General features: G+C 56.1%; 2 protein-coding genes across 3 annotated transcripts in view; both read right to left on the reverse strand.

Moving 5' to 3' along the window:
* ZC3H6 (zinc finger CCCH-type containing 6) overlaps positions 1-5,067 on the reverse strand; it is a 28,925-nt gene extending 23,858 nt beyond the window's left edge. The window contains exon 1 of one of the 2 annotated variants that reach the window (XM_055725627.1): positions 4,384-5,067. In XM_055725627.1, coding sequence (XP_055581602.1) covers positions 4,384-4,475 — 92 coding nt within the window. In that variant the 5' untranslated portion in view covers positions 4,476-5,067. Of the gene's footprint in view, positions 1-3,977; positions 4,178-4,383 lie in introns of those variants that run through there. The other variant, XM_055725628.1, reaches the window with a different exon arrangement.
* Positions 5,068-11,791: 6,724 nt separating this feature from the next.
* FBLN7 (fibulin 7) lies at positions 11,792-16,806 on the reverse strand. The gene is made up of 8 exons (XM_055726148.1): positions 16,629-16,806; positions 15,244-15,403; positions 14,507-14,677; positions 13,902-14,027; positions 13,682-13,819; positions 13,456-13,593; positions 12,471-12,609; positions 11,792-12,295 (listed from the first exon to the last, which is right to left on the reverse strand). Exons 1-8 carry the CDS (start codon positions 16,707-16,709, stop codon positions 11,923-11,925), a joined length of 1,326 nt encoding a protein of 441 aa, XP_055582123.1. The 5' UTR covers positions 16,710-16,806; the 3' UTR covers positions 11,792-11,922.
* Between the last annotated feature and the right edge of the window lie 411 nt (positions 16,807-17,217).

The following is a 17,217-nucleotide window of genomic DNA, read 5'->3' on the forward strand; positions in this document are numbered from 1 at the left end:
GCTACAAGGCTGCATTCAGTGATCACAGCCAACTTCAACTTAACAGACACATTCCCCAGTGATTAACTATCAGTGAAACAAAAAATATCTCTAAGAACAGCTGTAAGTAAACATTTTCAAACCAAATATGCACACGTGGACAGAGGGCATTAAAGCACCAGGCTGAATAAAAGAGATACATTTAAGTAGTCAAGTTTAAATGAAGATGGTTGGAAGCCTCGTGGCAAAGGAAACCGGCAGAGCAGTCAGGCTGGACAATAGCAACTAGGATTTGAGATCTTTAGCCCTTCTGCTCCACAAACACTTCCCTGATCTGTAATGCTGTGGTGCTTCACAGAGCTGAGGAGCCACGCGGATCACAACAAGACACAGGCAAAGCCGCTTGCAATACAATATTGGCTAAGCAGTAACGGAGAAAACCTACAACTCAGGTACGTAACACAAATTTCAGTTTGCTGTTACCCATCTTGGTTACAAACCACCACTTGCATTTTTCCCTTTACTTGCCACTGGCTGTAATTTAGCTGAACAGGTCTCCATTACAGTGAACCAGACAGACCTGTTAGAGCAGCAGTGTAAATCATGCTTGATGAGGACAGGAGTGCAAAACTGGTACAGGGGAAGGGAGCAGGCAATTCCTAAGACAGCTGCAAGAGGAAACTGGGAAAATAAAAACAAAGGGGTGGCTGGGTCGAGCCTCTATTCACCTAGCTCATCTGGATGTACACCATGCACAGGCAGCTGGTGAAGGAGAGGCTTTGGAAGAGCAGCACCACAGCAGGTGGACTCGCATAACCAAACACTTCAGCTACACTTCATAAAACTCCAATCAGTTTATCTTGAGTAAGAAAGTGACTGTACCAACTTCATTTTAAAATGTAAAAATGGTATCAAATACGTAATGAAAGCGTACAATGAGGATTAGCCTGCCTCTCGGGAAAAGGAACCTGAAATGCAACAGACAAGCCCAGTTTTGAAGCGGCATTTCCAAACGCCCTCCGCAAAAATCAGGACAATTTTCTAAAGCAAGTTCCCTAGCCACTCAGGTGTCTGTCAGAGAGCTGTCTCCAATGTCGAATTTCCTTTATTGTACCAGGAGCATGTTAAAAGGGGCCTGATACTTACACTCGCAGTGCAGCTCATAAGACCGTCCTGGCTACAGAAGCATTACTTGCACTTCTGTGATCTGTGAGTTAGCATCTCAATGTTCAGACCTATCATTAGGTCACTGCTATTTTTACAGCAGATAATGGTTTAAGAAATCTCCAAGTCTGGAGATTAAATGACAGTAAAGCAGAGATAGCCAACAAAGTATCACTACCAAGCTAACATTTTAGATTTTAAAAATAAATGAGCTCCAAGTTATTTTCTGAAGTTCCTGGCAATTGTAAAACTGGCACCGATTTCAAATGTGGAACCAACTGTAGCAAACAAGTCCTTCTCATGCCTGTAATAGCTCACTATTAGTCAGACAATCAAAGTCCACCGAAGTCTGCACAAGGACTGATTGCTTTTATATTTGTGACGAGCATTTAGTTCTTCGCTTAGGCACGTACACTCACCAACAACATGACATATAGGTGGGACAATGCCTACAGAACAAGAGTTTAGGAGAAACGTGAAGCAGCCACTCCCGCAGATGATGGCAACAGCAACCACAAATTGGTGCAAGTAATCAGACCTTGCTGACCTCCAGAAGAGAGCAATAATCCCGCACATTTACACAAACTGGTGTTTTTCTTTACTGTAACTGAGCATGCCTGCACCCTGCCTCAAGACTTTTTTACCCTGCCTATGTAACAAGCAATCCTCAATAAAATCTAATCTTACAGGAAAAAATTTTAAAGGACACCCATTATCTATGTGTAGAAAGTCTCAAATACTTCATCAAAAGACAACGTCTCCATGATGAGTTAACTAAAAATATTCAGAGAATGAAAAACCCTCCTCACTTAATCAGGTGCCCCACCTATAAACCAGGAAAAGAAAGACTTTGGATTAAAACAATCTTTAACTCAGAACATTCAAAGCGTGGACAGACAAGGTTTTTTTACTGCTTTCTACTGCTCAAAAACACTAACCAACTTTGTAATTCTACAGATCAGTTCAAAATCAAGCTAACTAAATGTTAACAGAAATGCTATTAATTTAGGCTGCACAAATTGATCTGTTAAATGATTTCAGCAGCTTCCTCTTATAGGCTGTACCTACAGTACACTAGACCTGAGCTACCAACGTAGTAAAAAAATGACTGCATGATAAAACATATTGAAACGAGACATGTTAATATCAAAACACCAAACAAGTATGACACTGAGACCCCAGTTCAAGGTAACTCAGAAGAATATGAGCTATCAGGTACTTGCATCCTTTCAGCAGACCTTGCAACTGGTTTTTCAACTGACAACAGAGACTGGACAAAACCAACACAGCACTAAAAAAAGAAAAAAAAAAAAGTGTTCATAGTTAAAGCTGTGCTGCCCCTCCCCTTAGTGAGTCAGCCATGTTGTCTGTGGACAGGAAAGACCCTGTTTCTCTTCAGGCCTTCACAGAGGGAAGTAGGGAAATCTTTTATCAACTTCAGAAAGTTAAAATATTGGATTTTGACAGGATTACGTTTGCGCACCTAATATCATACAAACACTTCTATTTGGGGCCTTTTTTAAACAATGGTCTAGGTGTATTAAGAATACACTTTACTACGCTCATCTCGGATTAGAGGGGAGCAGAAGTTTTATAGAAGTCTTGTTTACAGAAAGTATTATTTAACAGGTAGATGTGTTTATTGTCTTCTGCTCTACCAAGATTAAAACATTATAAAGCCATTTTAATAAATTAACCTGTATTAAAAGGACATTAGACTATTAGGTAGTACTTATTTATTCTATTTCATAATTTACCAGTGTAACAACAGGCGTACTGGTGAGAACAGCTGGTTAGAGGAACTCTACTTGTCAACATCACATGAGTAACTCCAAGTTAGAAAAACTACGCTTCCAGCAGAACAGCGGGTAACTTGGGCTTGTCCTCAAGGAGGACTTTAAAACATGAAGTATTTTCAATCCCTGAAACAGTAAAAAGTCACAGACTTACTAACTCCAAGAACTCTAAAACACTTTGCCTGCTACTGCTGCGCAGTTTTAATACATAGTTATGCCCTATCTTCAGCAATCCCAGTGGATTGCTAGTTTGCTTTTTACACAACACTTTTTTTTTTTTTTTTCTTCCTTTTCTTTTTGGAACATACAGTATGACACAACTTAAACTGTTTCACAATTAAAAGCAGGAAGGTGAAAACAAGAATCAGCAGCTCGGGGATCTGCCCTGAACCTGTCACTAAATCGCAGTACAATTTTTGGACCAGTCATTCGGCTCGTGCGGCCCTCCACTTCCCAATTTGTAATGCAGAATTAGCGGCTCTTTCTCCAGAGAGGTGACAGTTATGCTCGCTCACAAGCCCCCTTCCCCCCCCCCCCCAGTGTTTTTCAGTCTTCTGAAGCAAGTACCAAGCACGGTTGTGGAGTTGTGTGGGGAGGACAGACTGAAGCCCAGCTGCTGAAAAACCAGCATTTTTAACTCCTGCGGTTGTGTCATGAATGCTCTGAGTAGATGTAGACTGAAGGACTGCTAGCTGTCATCCTGGCATAGTATTTTTGGAACTAGTTCAGGAAGGCCAGGGCTGCCTGGAGAAAGGATCTGAATTTCCAGCAGCTGCAGGAGAGAAAGGGAGGGAGGAACAGAGGTCCTTTCACCAGGAACAGGACTCTGGTTTTCTGCGCATGGGGATTGAGAGGTAGGAAAGATAACGTCAGTCAGACCTTAATCTGCATAAAAAAAGATCCAGTTAAATGTGTAAGGTGTAATCTGGCAAGAAAATGAAGTTAAATATGGATCTAGTGAGAGATTATTGTATAAACAAAAACAACAAAAAAACCAACCCACACCAAACCACCCCAACTCAAAGCACCCTTTCCTACCTGACTAGCAGCGCCAGGGCAAGGGAGAAAAAGAACAATGGTGACATTCAACAGACACCCCCTGGAAAGTGCAATTTATGGAAAGAAATGGAAAACAGTCCCCCTTCCCAGCCAGAATAAATAAATGAAGATGTAAAAGGCATGCATTCCAAAAAATAAAACCTTACTAATAATGCACTTCTAATTCAGTGAGACCCCCCCCTCCCCTCCTCCTTGCATTCCCACCACCACCACCCCGGTCCTCACCGCTCTTCCAGCCTGAAGGTGACCTGCCCCCACAAAAACATTGTTAACCCCCTAGGCACATTAACAGACAGCATCATCATCATCATCATTATCAGCATCATCATCACCCCACTAGTATCATCATTATGAGAAGCGGAGAGAGAGAAGAATGTTACTCGACCTTTCGTCCCCTGCATGTTGCCTGTCAGAGTCGGGCATGTTTGGGTCAAGAACTGGGTTTGGGGGTTTGGAGAACAGGCTTTCAAAGGCCATTGTGCTGGCTGTGGTGTGGTGAGGAGGAGGGAGGTGGAGGAAGGCAGGACACTGCCGCTGCCCGTGGTGCGGAGGGAGGAGGAGGAGGTGGCGGCGGCGGCGGCGCGCACAGCCGCTCTGGGGGCGGCTCGGTGAGGAGGAGGGTCGGGTCCCTCAGTGAGGAGAGATGATGAAGGTTTCACTCACGGTTACTTAGTGAGACACTAACGGGCACTCAGTGCAGGGCGAGGCTGCACAGGCTGAGCCCGGCCGCCCCGCGCGGGCAGGAGGAGGAGGAGGCAGCAGCGGCGGCGGCTCGGAGGAGCAGGCCCGGGGCACAGGAGAACGAGAGGACACACACACGGGGGAAGGGAGGTGCTGGTGGCCGGAGATGGCTGCCCTAATTCTTCCTTACAAACATGGCGCCCGCTCGAGGCACTCTCACAAAATGGCGGCAGCGGCGGCGGCGGCGGCGGAGGAGGAGGAGAACGGCGGCGGCGGCAACGACCCCCGGCGCTTGCCCCCAGCTCGCTCAGCGGCCGCGGCCCGCACGCGCCGCCACCACCACTGCGTCTTCCGCGCCCGTCGGGGCCGCGATGGCGTCGCCTCACGCTGGCCGCCGCTGCCCGCGGTCCACGCTCCTCCTCCGCCGCCGCCGCCGCGCCGCCCCCCGCGCGCCGCTATTGGCCGCCGCCGCGCCGCGTCACCTCACCGCCCGGGCCGCCCATTGGCTGCGGCGCGCCGCCCGTCACGCCGCCGTGACGTCGCGCGAGCGCGGCGGCGGGGCCCCGCCCTCCCCCGGGGCGACGTGCGCGCGCCAGCGGGGGGGCGGTGTGAGGTGAGGCGAGGGGGCGGGGCCCCGCCGCGTGCGGGCTGGCGTCACGTGCGCGCCCTGGCCGCCGTTATGGCGGCGGCGGCTTCATGGCGGCCGCTGCCCCGTTATGGCCCTTCCGGGCCGCCCCCTCCCCCTTCCCGGCTCCCCGGAGCTCGCTTCCGCCCCGCGCCGCCTCGCGAGAGCCCGTGTCCGGTTCACCTCGCCGGGCCGACCGCGGCCTGCGCTGGGCCCCCCGCCCCCCCCGGGAGCCCTAGGCCCGCCCCCCCGGCGATTAGTTGGTTCTGAGATTGCCGCTTTAATTAAAAATAACGTTTCCCTCCCCGGTGCGGTTGCAAGATGGGCGGCCCCCCGCGGTGGCGGCCGTCGCCCTGCCGTTCTTCAGGCCAGGCGGCATTTTAAGACAGAGGCCTAGAACACCGCGCTGGCTGGCAGAGCCCGGCGAGGGAGCTGCCCCGGAGGGGGGGCCGCCGTCACGGTGCCGTACAGCCGGCACCGGAGAGGGCGAGACAGTGACCGTAGCTGTACGAAAGCATACGGGGGTCAGGGAAGGCACATTTCTGCTGGCGTCGCGCCAACAACTTGTTCTGTGTATCAGGTGGCAATTCAGTCACGTTAAGAAACCCACCTACCGAGCAGAGTGCTGAAGAGCGTTATTGAAGCCAATAAGGCTGGGGGTGGTGGTGGTGGAGGGTGGACACCGCCAAACTTGCCATGTTTGCATTGATAACTCTTAATTTTCACTTTGTGCTTAACTCTGTAAGGTTAACATGGTGCTGTCGGCCCGGCCGTGACCAGACCCGCACCTTGCGCAGCTCCTGCCGGACCGCAGCCGCTGCAGGCCCGTACTGCCCCGGGCCCTCGTTGCGCACCGTCCAGGAACTGGCAGTAGCTCTTGGCATTTTGCATTTTCAGTGCATTTCATGCTCTTTTGCAGTACTGCATCTCCAAGTTCAGTACCTTCACTTCAGGGCGGTTTTGTCCATCTCCAATAGCATCAGCTGCTAATGTTGTCACCTCATTGCTCATCGTTTCTTCCATAAACTTTATGTGTCTGTTTACAACAACGCTGGCACCAAGACCGTGATATCCCACCTGCTAGATCCCCGCATGCTGAGAGCTGGCTATGTATCCCTACTCTGGTCCTGCTGACTCTCAGCAGTTCACAGTCCCCAGGAGAAGCTTGTTTGTTGTTCTCTAACCATTTTACAGTCTTTCTTTTAACATTGTCTTTTGAGGGACTTTGTCAAAAAGTTTCTGGAATAATCCCAAATAAGTTACATCAACTTATTTTCCTTTACAGGCTACTCTCCCTGGCTTATGGGGCTTTTTGGGACATATGACTTTTTCTTTCCAGTGCCAGCAATCCTAGCAAAAAAATAAAATTAAAAAAAGAGAGAACACCCACATCAGTTCCCACTGGGTAGGGGCATTTTTCCACTTACGCAGAGGCAAAGCGTGGCCACACGTCCACAAGGAAAGAGCCATCTCCCCATGGTCTCACATACCAGGCTAGTACCTGAGCAAGAGGAGCAGGGCAGGAGATCATGGCCAAGTTCAACCAAGAGTCCAGGTCACCAGACAAGAGAGATGAGACAAGTCCAAAATCAAGCCACAACACTGAACTACAGACCAACTCACCTGCGGCTCCAGGACTGAAATAGGGCTTCAGGGAGCATGGGAAGGGTGTGGGTGGCGGCCTCAGGTGGGGCTGCTGAGGGCCATTAGGGCTGATTAAGGCTAATTAGTCCCATCAGCAAGTCTCAGAGTGGTGTGCAGCCCAGGAGCTAATGTCTACAGGCAAGGGGGAGGGACGACACAGGGACACACCCCCAGAAAAGGGGGATTTAAAATTGAGAATGAAAGCCTGGCTCTTGCTTTTTTTGCAACACACACAGGTACAAAAATTCGTTTTAAACAAAAATGTGTCAACACAAGCAGCGTGTAGCTGTTGTTTAAATGTTCCTACGCATGTTTACTTTGTCGGGGAAAAAGGTATGCTTCTGAGAAGCTCCTGAATGGCTCTTTTTTTTTTTTTTTTTCAAAGTGTAACTAAATTTGGCAATAGCAGCTAAACAAATCTCCAGTACGCGCTCTCAGATATCACAAATACACTGGGATTTGGGGTACGGTGTGGGGAGCATAGCAACATACCTAGCAACCACAACAAATAAAAATGTCATGGTTCAGCTCTTCATTAAGGCCCATAACGGGATTAGTAAGTGTTTTGGTGTGTGTGCTTGTGCTTTTGCTTCAGCAAGGACTTCAACTACGATATGATCCTGTGGGGTGGGAGGAGATGTGGTAGCGCTGATGGATGCACCGTGTACCAGGCATGGGCTTCTTGGGGATGCTAGCTAGGTCATAAAATTCGGATTTTATCACCTGCAGTTGAAAATAACCTGATGTTCTCTTGTGCGCTGAGAGAGAATTATCATTCTTTTGTTTGCAGGCATGTATCTTGTTAGGCTGAAGGGGAGGAGTGCAAGGATGCCTAGCAGGGAAAGGCCCATCAGGAATGCATTTGGGAAGGAGGAGGATGAGTAGGAGGAGGAAACAGGACATGAAGCTGTGGTCGCCTCCTTTCACCCCTGCCCTGAGTTTGGGGCTTGTCTCCTCTCGTGGGGTGAAGAAGAGAGGGAGTGCTTCCCCACACAGATCTCAGAATTTCCAAGGCACCGTATTTCTCTCCTGGCACCTTGGCAGGTGCCGTGTAGCCTCCCCCCAAGGCCACCTCCATGCAAGGTCTTCAGTGCTTGTATCCTCGCCCCCCAGCCATTTGGGGTCAGAGACAGCGGCTTTGGGGCTGGGGCAGGGCAGCTGCCCCCTCCCAGGGCACACGGAGCACATCTGGAGCCAGCTGTGCTGGCCACTGCCTGCCCTTAGCCCACGGACGGGGAGCACAGGCAAACCAGCTATTTTTTGAGCTCCAGAATATTATTATCCCGATGAGAAGTTGTATTTACTGGGGCCAGAAGAGCCTCTCTCTACACATTCCAGGCTTGGGAAGTCTGCAAGATGCCGGATCGGCTGCTGTGGGAGGGGGGAGGAAAAAAAAAAATCTCCTTTAGTCAGCTCAAATGCTGGCCAGAAGTATGCAGCCCAGTCCAGACACTGGAGAGCCGACCTTAAACGTTTCTGGGGCTGAAAGGGAGATCTGCAGCCAGCTAATGCTGGGAGAGGTGGCTGAGCTTCCCGGCTCAGCCCTGGCCCTCCAGGCGGGCGAGAAGCGGCTGGGAGGACGGGCACGGCTTCACAAGCCCCGGCGGCGTGCCAGCCCGTCCCGGAGAGGGGAAACCAGTTCACCCTGGCCTCGGGAATTAGGAAAATGTTGTCAGTTCGGGGTTGTGCTGCAACGAAAAGCCTCCAGTGCAAAGGTCCAAGCGCCCGTCTCCAGCCTCGTTAGCCAGTTAAAGCATCAGATGGAAACTATTCTGCCCTGTCAGGAACTTATCCTTTTAACGGACTCATGTATTTTGGCTCCTGGAGCCTGGCGAGGCGAGGTGGGGGGGAAAGTGCCGTTAGTGCGAGGACGATGAAACATCATTCACCCTGCCAGAGGTACCACAGCTAGGGACCGGTGATGGAGACGGCAGGAGTAAGGCACCGGGAGCTGCTCCTGCCATGCTCCCAGCCTCCTCTTCCACACCTCTTGGAGGGGCGCATCCCCAGGCACAGGGGTTTCTTTATCATCCCTAAAACATGGTAAATTGGATTTACTGTTGCAGAAACGCGTCCGACCAGGCTGGGCCACTGCGATGGGGCAGCCCCTGCTCCGGCAAAGCCACAGCCTCCGGGCTGCCCACTCCATAGCCTCCTTTCTCATAACTTTGTTTTCTTTCCCCAAAGCTGTCCATCCGTCTTCAGCTTCTCCTGAAAGATAAAAAAAAATTAAACAAAATAAAATACTCCTCATTTCAGCTCAGTTCCTTTCCTCTTACAGCTTTTGTCTTCCAGCAGTGATTTTCGGTGGCGTATGAGGATGCAGCCAGCCGCCTCCGCAATGCTGCTCTCTTATCTAAGGCGCTAATGTAAAACACACGCCAGGCTGGGTTCACGAGGATAACTGCTCCCTTTCCTGGACAAAATGCGACTTGGCCGGGGTCCGGGTAGCTCCGAGGAACACCTCGTCGCCTGCTGCTCGGAGCATCCCGGGATGCAGGCGCACGGTGGAGCAGTCCAGCGGCATGTCCTCCCCATTTGCTGTCTCTCCTCTGACCATGCCCGGCATCATCCTCTGCTCGCAGCCTGGCTGCACACTGAGCTGGCACGTGCAGGATTTCACCCCCAGCGTCCCGGCAGGGGAAGGTGAAGATGGGTTTCCCCAGGCATTCTCCCCCATGGACCAATTTTTTCCCAGGTGTTTTTCTTTTCCTGCATCCTGTGACCCTTTGGCAGAGTCTTGTCTGTTTGTGGCTACATCTGGCTCTGGCTCTGCTCTTACGCCACGGAGCTTTAAAGGATATCTCCCCTGGCAGGCTGCATCCGTCCCCACGTACGCTGGGGAAATCAAACCGGGCACGTCCCCTGCCATCCATATCGCATCCCGGTTTCTCTTGCAGCACAGCCTCCCGCTGGGCCTTCCCAGGCTGGCTCCACAAAGCTTTCAGCCTCCCGGTGCTGAGGCCAGCGGCATGGTGCTGGGTGATGCCACTGCACCACCCAGGGCTAACAGGGGGTCCCCAGCAGGACAGGGAGCGGACAGCCCGGCCCCCTGGGAGGGCGGCAGCGCTGAGCCACCCCACCAGCTGCTCCTTTCTCCTCTCAGGATGGTCCTCCTAGGCATTGTCCTCCTGCGCTGGGGGGTCTTTCCCTGCGGATCTCCACTCGCCCCCAGTCTAAAGGTGGGCAACCCCCAGAGCTGCTGCTCTGCAAGCACCTGCGCTCCCGCTGCAGCCAGGCCACCCCTCTCCACCACCACCTGCCTTTGAAAGCAGCTACACTTTCAGAAAAGCATTTTAAGTGTGTATATATAATTTTTTGAAGCACTCGGGTGGAGCAGATAGCCTGTTGGGTTGTTTCCCTCCCCCGGCACAACCCTGGGATGCATTTCCCTGCCCAGCTCCGGAGCGCAGCCGGCGTGCCCGCCAACCCAAACATCCACCGTGCCCGGGCTCCGGCAGCCCCGTGCCAACAGCGTGAGGAGCAGGCGCTGAATGTCCCTCCTTGTTCTGCAGCGAGAGGTCCTGCCCGCCCTTCTGAGCTCCCACGGAAAAGCTGTAACCCCCTAAAAAAATCCAGAAGCTTGATCTCCCAAAAGACGCAGCACGGATCGGTCTGGTGAAGCCTTTGCCCCTGGGGCAAGGAGCGGGAAAGATTTTTGCAGGTGTAGCTCAGCCCCACAAAGGGACTCTGCCCCGCTGCCTTTTGTTTGGGGGGCAGCAGTGGGCTCCTCCCGAAGTCTCTGGAGGATGCTTGGGGACAAGCCACCCTGCTGTCAGCCAGCCCCTTCCAAGCAACGTAAGGCAGAGAAATAAAAATGGAGACAGGTTCTCGCTCCACAGGCCCTGACCCCACCGGCCGCCCGTGCGCCGGGTACCGGATTCTGCTGCGCACCTGCTCAGAGGCTACATCATCCTTTAATTGTACTGAAACCAGCATAATGGAGAAACATGCATAACGTTGGGGTTTTGTGGTTAACATGCACAAGCGCTGCACCAAGGACCGGGTACCGAGAGGGCAGGGTGCAAGCCCAGGGTGGGGGTGCCTGTCCCCCGCCCGGCACATGCTGCCGCGGAGCCCCAGCTGTTCCAGGAGCTGCATACACACAGCGGGGCGCGGGCTGCGGCCGACTGGGAAAATGAAATATTCACACCTCGAGCTCCCTCGACACGAGCACCAAGCGTAGCCAAAGCCCTCCCCAGGTCACGGCATGGTGCAGGCGGGGATGTGCACGCATAACCCAGTCCGGGAGGTTTAAGGAGCGGCTGCCCATGGGCTGAAGCACAGGGCAGCCCCAGCCCATCGCCGGCGCCCACCACAGAGCCCCGGGACCCCTCCTTCACCCAGCAGCCACATCCCACACCAGGGGGGCACTGACAGCCAGCCAGGTCTCGTGGGGATGGATTTTCCGGTCCCAGTCAGTCCCCAAGGGATTGAGATGCCGGAGCAGCCCCCTTCCCATGGGCTGCCGTGGGTTTTCTTGGCATCCCAAGGGGAGCGGAGGCATGTTTTTATGGGGCTGGGGTCAGTGTAAGCAAGCCTGGGCCAGCGGGGAGGAGAGCAGCAGCTGCTGTGAGCCTCCCTCCTCCTGCTTCACTTATTTCCTAAAGAAAAAAAAAAAAAGGAATTAAAAAGGAAATAAGGGCCGTGATTTCTATCCGCTGTTTTCGACGCTGTGTAGGCACTGAGACTGCAGGACACCATCCTCCTGCGCCTGGCACGCGGGTCACCCCTGCACCTGATTTCTTTTGCACCTCATTTGCTTTCTTCTCCCCCACGTAGGTGGGTGTAAAAGCTGCCTGGGCAGAATAACCCTAACACGGAGGAGAGGATGGTTGGCTGCCGAGAGGCTTTGGCATGGGATGTCACCTGGAGCTCCCGGGATACGCTTGCCCCCAGGGCTGGTGCTTTTGGGTGGAGGATGCGGAGCAGGGACCATCGCCATCAGGGAAGCTGCTCCGGCTGCTGCCTCCCCTAAAACTCGTAGGCGGAGACGAAGACTGTGATTTTGGACATGTGCTTGGCCTGGAAGACACGGTCCAGGTACTCAGACATGTCCACATCCACCTGGATGGTCTGGGGACCCTTGAGGCTCTGCACCAGAATAAGCTCCCCAGTCTGCCGGTCCGAGCGCTGCATCACGAAGTGGCCGCGGTTGTTGCCCCCCACGATGCCGAAGCGCAGGCTGTCGGGTCCCGGCCGGCCGGGTGCCGCGGCTGTGGCCATGCGGAAGAGCGGGGTGGGTGTCAGCAGGTTGGATGGCAGGGGAAGGTAGTGGAAGGAGATGGTTTTGGGTGCTTGGTGGCATGACCGGCTCTCCATCGGGCAGGGGTTGCGCTCACACTGGCTGCAAAGGCAAAAGCCAGGGCAGGGGACACAGGTTTTCAGGGAGCCGCAGGGATGTGGGGTCTGTGTCCCCCACCTCAGTGGCACTGCATCCATGTGGATGCTATGCATGTATTTTTGGGACCCAGCACCCAAAAAATGAAGTGGGGACAGGTTTTGCGCCCCACCGCACTTACAAGGGTGATGTTTTGACGTAGGTGATGTTGCCAGCGGGCTGGGGGCACTGGGGGCTGACGCACTGGAAGCTCCCCCCCATGTTGATGCAGGTGGTCCCCCTTGTGCAGTTATGCTGGGACAGGGCGCACTCGTCGATGTCTGCAAAACAGGGGCGGACAGCAGGTCAGCCTCACTGGGCACCTCAAACCAGCCTCACTGAGGGGTTCCTTTCGGCAGAAAATGGGCAAAAGCACTTTGAAATGGGTCAAACATCAAATACGATCAAAAAAGTAGGAGAGTGTGGCTGAAAACACCTAAATTCCTGAAATCCAGTTCTGCGCCTGCTCTCCTCAACACCTACGTAACGACTGAGATACCTGGCAATAAAATCAGGAGCTCTGAATGCAGGAATTTGCTGGCAGCATTAGCAAGATGCTACGAAACATGCAAAAATCGGGGAGAAAAAGAGAAAGCATGAGTTTTCTCACTGTGAACTGCAACAATCAACACTTTATAGCACAAAAAACAATCCTTGTTTTTCAGGAGGAGACTTTCATACCAGCAGTTCTGGCCACCCACCTCCCTACCTGCTGCTACTTCTGCTTTGCTCTCAACCCGCACCCCAGCTCCCCTCTTTTTGGAGGAGACGCTGCCGGCCCCCAAACTGACCCCTTGCTGTGTAATTCTTGGGTTCTAACACAATTTGTGGTTTTTCCTTGGGGATGCCCCAGACACAGGGGACAGCTCCACCACCGCAGTGGGGCTCCCATGCTCTTTTTCGGCGAGATGCTGCCCCAAAGCATCACACGTCTTTGCCTGTGCTTGAACCTGCATCATTCTTCTCCCCTCCATGCCCAGCCCAGGAACCACCTCTCTCTGCAAACCCACCAAGATTTTTGTGTGCAGAAGTGCTTGCAAACCAGGAGAAAAAGGGGAAAAAATAAAACAGCAATAGTGCAAGTTGGGAAAAAGTGGTAAACCTGTGGATTTCCCACCCCGCCTCACCTTCGCAGCTCTTGCCATCACCCAGGAGGACGTACCCGCTGGGGCAGGTGCAGCGGTAGGAGCCAGGGAGGTTGACGCAGGCGTGGGCGCAGAGCCGGGGACCCCCGTCCCGCTTGTAAACCTCGCACTCATTGAGGTCTGCAGAGAGATGAGGGGAGTGGGTGCAGAGCCGGGACCCCGCGGCCCGCCCCGTGGCCCCCCCCCGGCGCAGCACGACTCGGCTCACCCTGGCAGAGGCCGTTGGCGGCCGTGCCGCTCATGTGGAAGCCGGGCTCGCAGCTGCAGTGCTGGGTCTGCTCGATCTGGGCGCAGCGGGGCTGCCGGCTGAACGCCGGGTCATCGGTGACGCTCCAGGAGGGGGGAGCTGGAGGGGGGACGTGGGGGGGCGGGGGTTTGAAATGAGGTGGGGTGCCCAAGACACACCAGGTGGGTGGGGGGTCACCCACCTGTCTGCGCCTGGTACTGGCAGGTGGCCCCGGTCCACTGCTGGGGGCAGAGGCACTTGTACTGGTTCAGCCCCTCCAGGCACATCCCGCCGTTCTGGCAGGGGCTGCTCGAGCACTCACTGATCTCTGCAAAAAAGGCAGCCACGTTTCGCTTTTTTTTTATTTTGGGAACAAGCCACAGGAACGCCACGCACGCCGGCCACTCCGATACCCCACAGCATGTCAATCATAGCCATTTGCTTCGCCAGAGGCGGACACTGGCTGTTCCTGACACGGCGGCATTGCCCTGGTGCAAAGGTTTGCTGCAACGCAAGGAGCCATCGTAGCGCTGATGTCTTTTCCCCTCATCTCCGCTGCTGAGCTGCAGGTGAGGCTCCAGCTGTAAATCCCAGCTTTCCTTGAGGACGAGAGACCCCAGATCACCAGCCATGGGAGCTGCAGCATCCCCGGGACGTCGGCTGGGACTCGGGGGCAGCTGCGATACCTCCCCGCCGGGCAGAGCTCATGTTTAATTAAATAAACCCACATCGCACCCACTCTGGCGCCTGACGCGCAGGGGCAGCCGCACCATCCCCCTGCCCCCACTCCCGCCCCCGCCGCAGTACCTGTGCAGTGGGGCTCCTGCCCGCTCCAGCTGCCATTGGCCTGACACGTCCGCGTGCTGGAGCCCAGGAGCTGGAATCCCGGGTCACAGGTGAAATGAACCTCATGCTCCACCAGATATTTGGTGCCAAACTTCTTCCCGTTGGCGGGGGCTTGCAGGGCAGGGCAGGAGGCTGCAAGAGCACGGCAGGGAGGAAGGTGTCAGCGTTCAGGTGGGTGTTTTGGGGGATCGCCCCCTGACCTTTCCTGTCCCCAACTCTACCTGAGCCACAGTTCGCCCAGTTCCTCCAAGACCTCCTCTTTAACTGTTATTTTTCCTTGAATATTGGCCTGCTGAGGTTAATCGGTAACATCCAGCCCCGCAGTGAAAGCCCAGCAGGGATGCTGGGGCTGAGCATCACCCGCAAGGGGCTTGGGGCCATTTTTGCCACCCCTCTCACACTGCCAGCATAGGGCTGTGGCTCTTATCGCTGGAGACGTGGTTCTCCAGCCCGCTCACCTCCAGAGCTCTGCCACGAGCTCTCTGCTTTGCGGCCAAGGGCTTTTGAGCCTCCCCATGCCCTACCAGGCTGGAGAAATGCTCAGATTCACAAGCACGAGTTGCCAACCTGGATACAGGTATCTCCACCCGTGGAGATGCCCAAGCCCCCACCCGTCATGGCCCCAAGCACCCCGACCTGCCCACCCCAGGGTCTTTTGAGGCCACAAAAGCAACCAGTGGCACCCAGGAAGGACTCACCGGCCGGCGGCTCGGGGGCAGCCTTGGCCAGGGAGGCATGCAGGGTGCTCAGCCGGCTCTTCATGACGCGGAGGCCCTCGGCGAAGCGCGTCTCCTGCCCCTTCAGCAGCTGCTGCATCTGCCGGATGGCAGCCAGGAGCTGCTGCCTGCTGAGGCAGCTCTGTGGGGACGGGGAGGCCACTCAGTGGGGGGCACATCACTGTGGCCCCCATACTGCCGTGCCACCCAGCACCCACACCCAGCACCCAGCCCACGGCACGCAGCCTGCCCCGGGTGCGGGTGATACTCTTGTGGGAGCTCTGCAGCATCAAAGGCCCCCGAGATACCTGATTTTATCCGCCCCCCCCCCCCATTTACCCAGATGCAGGAGGTGTTTTAGCCCATGCGAGAAGTCCCTAGCTCAGGCGCCCTCTCCTACATCTAAACGGGTCACGCAGCTACAAGCAGGGCTGCAACCGCGCGCTTAGCCCTGGGAGAGATGCTATAACTCATGTTTCGTCCTGCTGGAGCTAGAGCCCTGTCCCACCTCCACATTACAAAATAAGCGGAAAACAGCTGTCTTGTGAGTTCTGCCGGGGCCAGGAACACTGGTGGGACTCCTGCCTGCAAACCCATCGCCGCCGCGGGATTGACTCATGCAGGAGACGGGCATCGTTATTGTAGGTTTCCTGCAGAATTGACTTAAAACCGAAGAAAAAGGGCAAGGGCCGAGCAAAGCCCGGCAGCTTTAGAGCTCAGGGGGCCGCAGAGCGCGCAGGGCAGTGAGCACAGGGGTCTGCTCTGGGCAGCGCCAGGCAGGGGGCAACGGAGCTGCAGGGGAGCGAGCGGAGCCCACCTGGCCCAAGGCGGGGTCTTTTAGCCCCCAGCCACGCCGTGAAGGGGTGAAGTCAGTCCTGGTCCCACGCAGCTACCGAGGGCTCAGGGAGCGCTAAAAGCCAGGTGAAGCGGCCACCCCTCGCTTCCCCCGGTGCAGCTGCGGGGGGTCCCGGGCCGGTGGCGGGGACGAGCCGGCCTGTGCCCACCGCCCCGGGGTGCCGGGGGGGGGGGGGGCAGGGAGCAGAGCGGCCCCGGCCGCGGCTCGCAGGGATGCGCAGCTCTTTGTTGAGGCTGCTCTGAACTTGCAGCGCAGCGCGCTCCCCGCGGGATGCTGCGGAGCCACGGCAGCGCCGCTCGCCGGGACACGGCGGGGCCGGGCCGCGCCTGCAGCTGCGGGGGAACGCGGCAGAGGAACGAGCCCGGATGGCACCGGGCCCGAGGTGGCCCCCCCGGTTTGCCCACCTGTTTGCCGGGGCAGGGCCGGGCGGGCACACGGAGAGGAGAGGAGAGCAGAGGAGAGGGACACCCCCCCCGCCCCGAGCCCCCCCCAGGGCCCCGGCCCCGCTCACCTGGGGCGCCGGCGCAGCCGGGAGCAGCAGCAGCAGCAGCGGCGGCAGAAGCAGCGGGAGGCGGCCCCGCGCCCCCGGCATGGTCCGCTCCGGTACGCGCCGCTCCGCCGGGCGAGGGCTCGGCTCTCCGGGCGCCCGCGGCCGCTTCTCCCCGCCCCGGCGAGCCCGCCCGCGCCGCCCCCGCCCCACGCGTGGCCACGCTCCCCCGTGGAGCCGGACGCCCCCCCCCCCCCCCCCCCGACGGGAGGACGGCGCTTCCCCGCCCCGGCTCTGCCCCCGCCCCGGCGACCCCCCGTGTGTCCCCGGCACCCCCGTCAGCCGCCTGCCCAGCCCCGCCGAGCGGGCGCTCCGTACCCCGCCGCGGTGCCCCCCCGGGGCGGGACACCCCCACATCCTTCCCAGCCCCAGCACCCCGCAACCCGGCACGCCCTGCTCCAGCCCGGTACCCCCCCAGTCCAGCGTCCCCTTCCCAGCTCCTGCACCCCCCTTCCCAGCTCCTGCACCCCCTTGCCCCAGCCCCAGCGCCCCCGCGCAGGAGCGGCCAGAGGCGGCCGGGCGGTGCGCGGGGTCCCGGCTCCATCTGCCGGGC

Source organism: Falco cherrug, chromosome 13, assembly GCF_023634085.1.
Source record: "Falco cherrug isolate bFalChe1 chromosome 13, bFalChe1.pri, whole genome shotgun sequence".
Classification (NCBI taxonomy): Eukaryota; Metazoa; Chordata; class Aves; order Falconiformes; family Falconidae; genus Falco; species Falco cherrug.

Bases quoted from the DNA above. Each gene is read 5' to 3' on its own strand.
- FBLN7 (XM_055726148.1), bottom strand. From the start codon at position 16,709: ATGCCGGGGGCGCGGGGCCGCCTCCCGCTGCTTCTGCCGCCGCTGCTG. The intron at 14,678-15,243 runs GTGAGTCCTTCC...GTGCTCTTGCAG, and splicing joins TGCCCCCGAGCCGCCGGCCG to CCTCCTGCCCTGCCCTGCAA. The intron at 12,610-13,455 runs GTGAGGCGGGGT...CCTGTTTTGCAG, and splicing joins TGATGGCAAGAGCTGCGAAG to ACATCGACGAGTGCGCCCTG.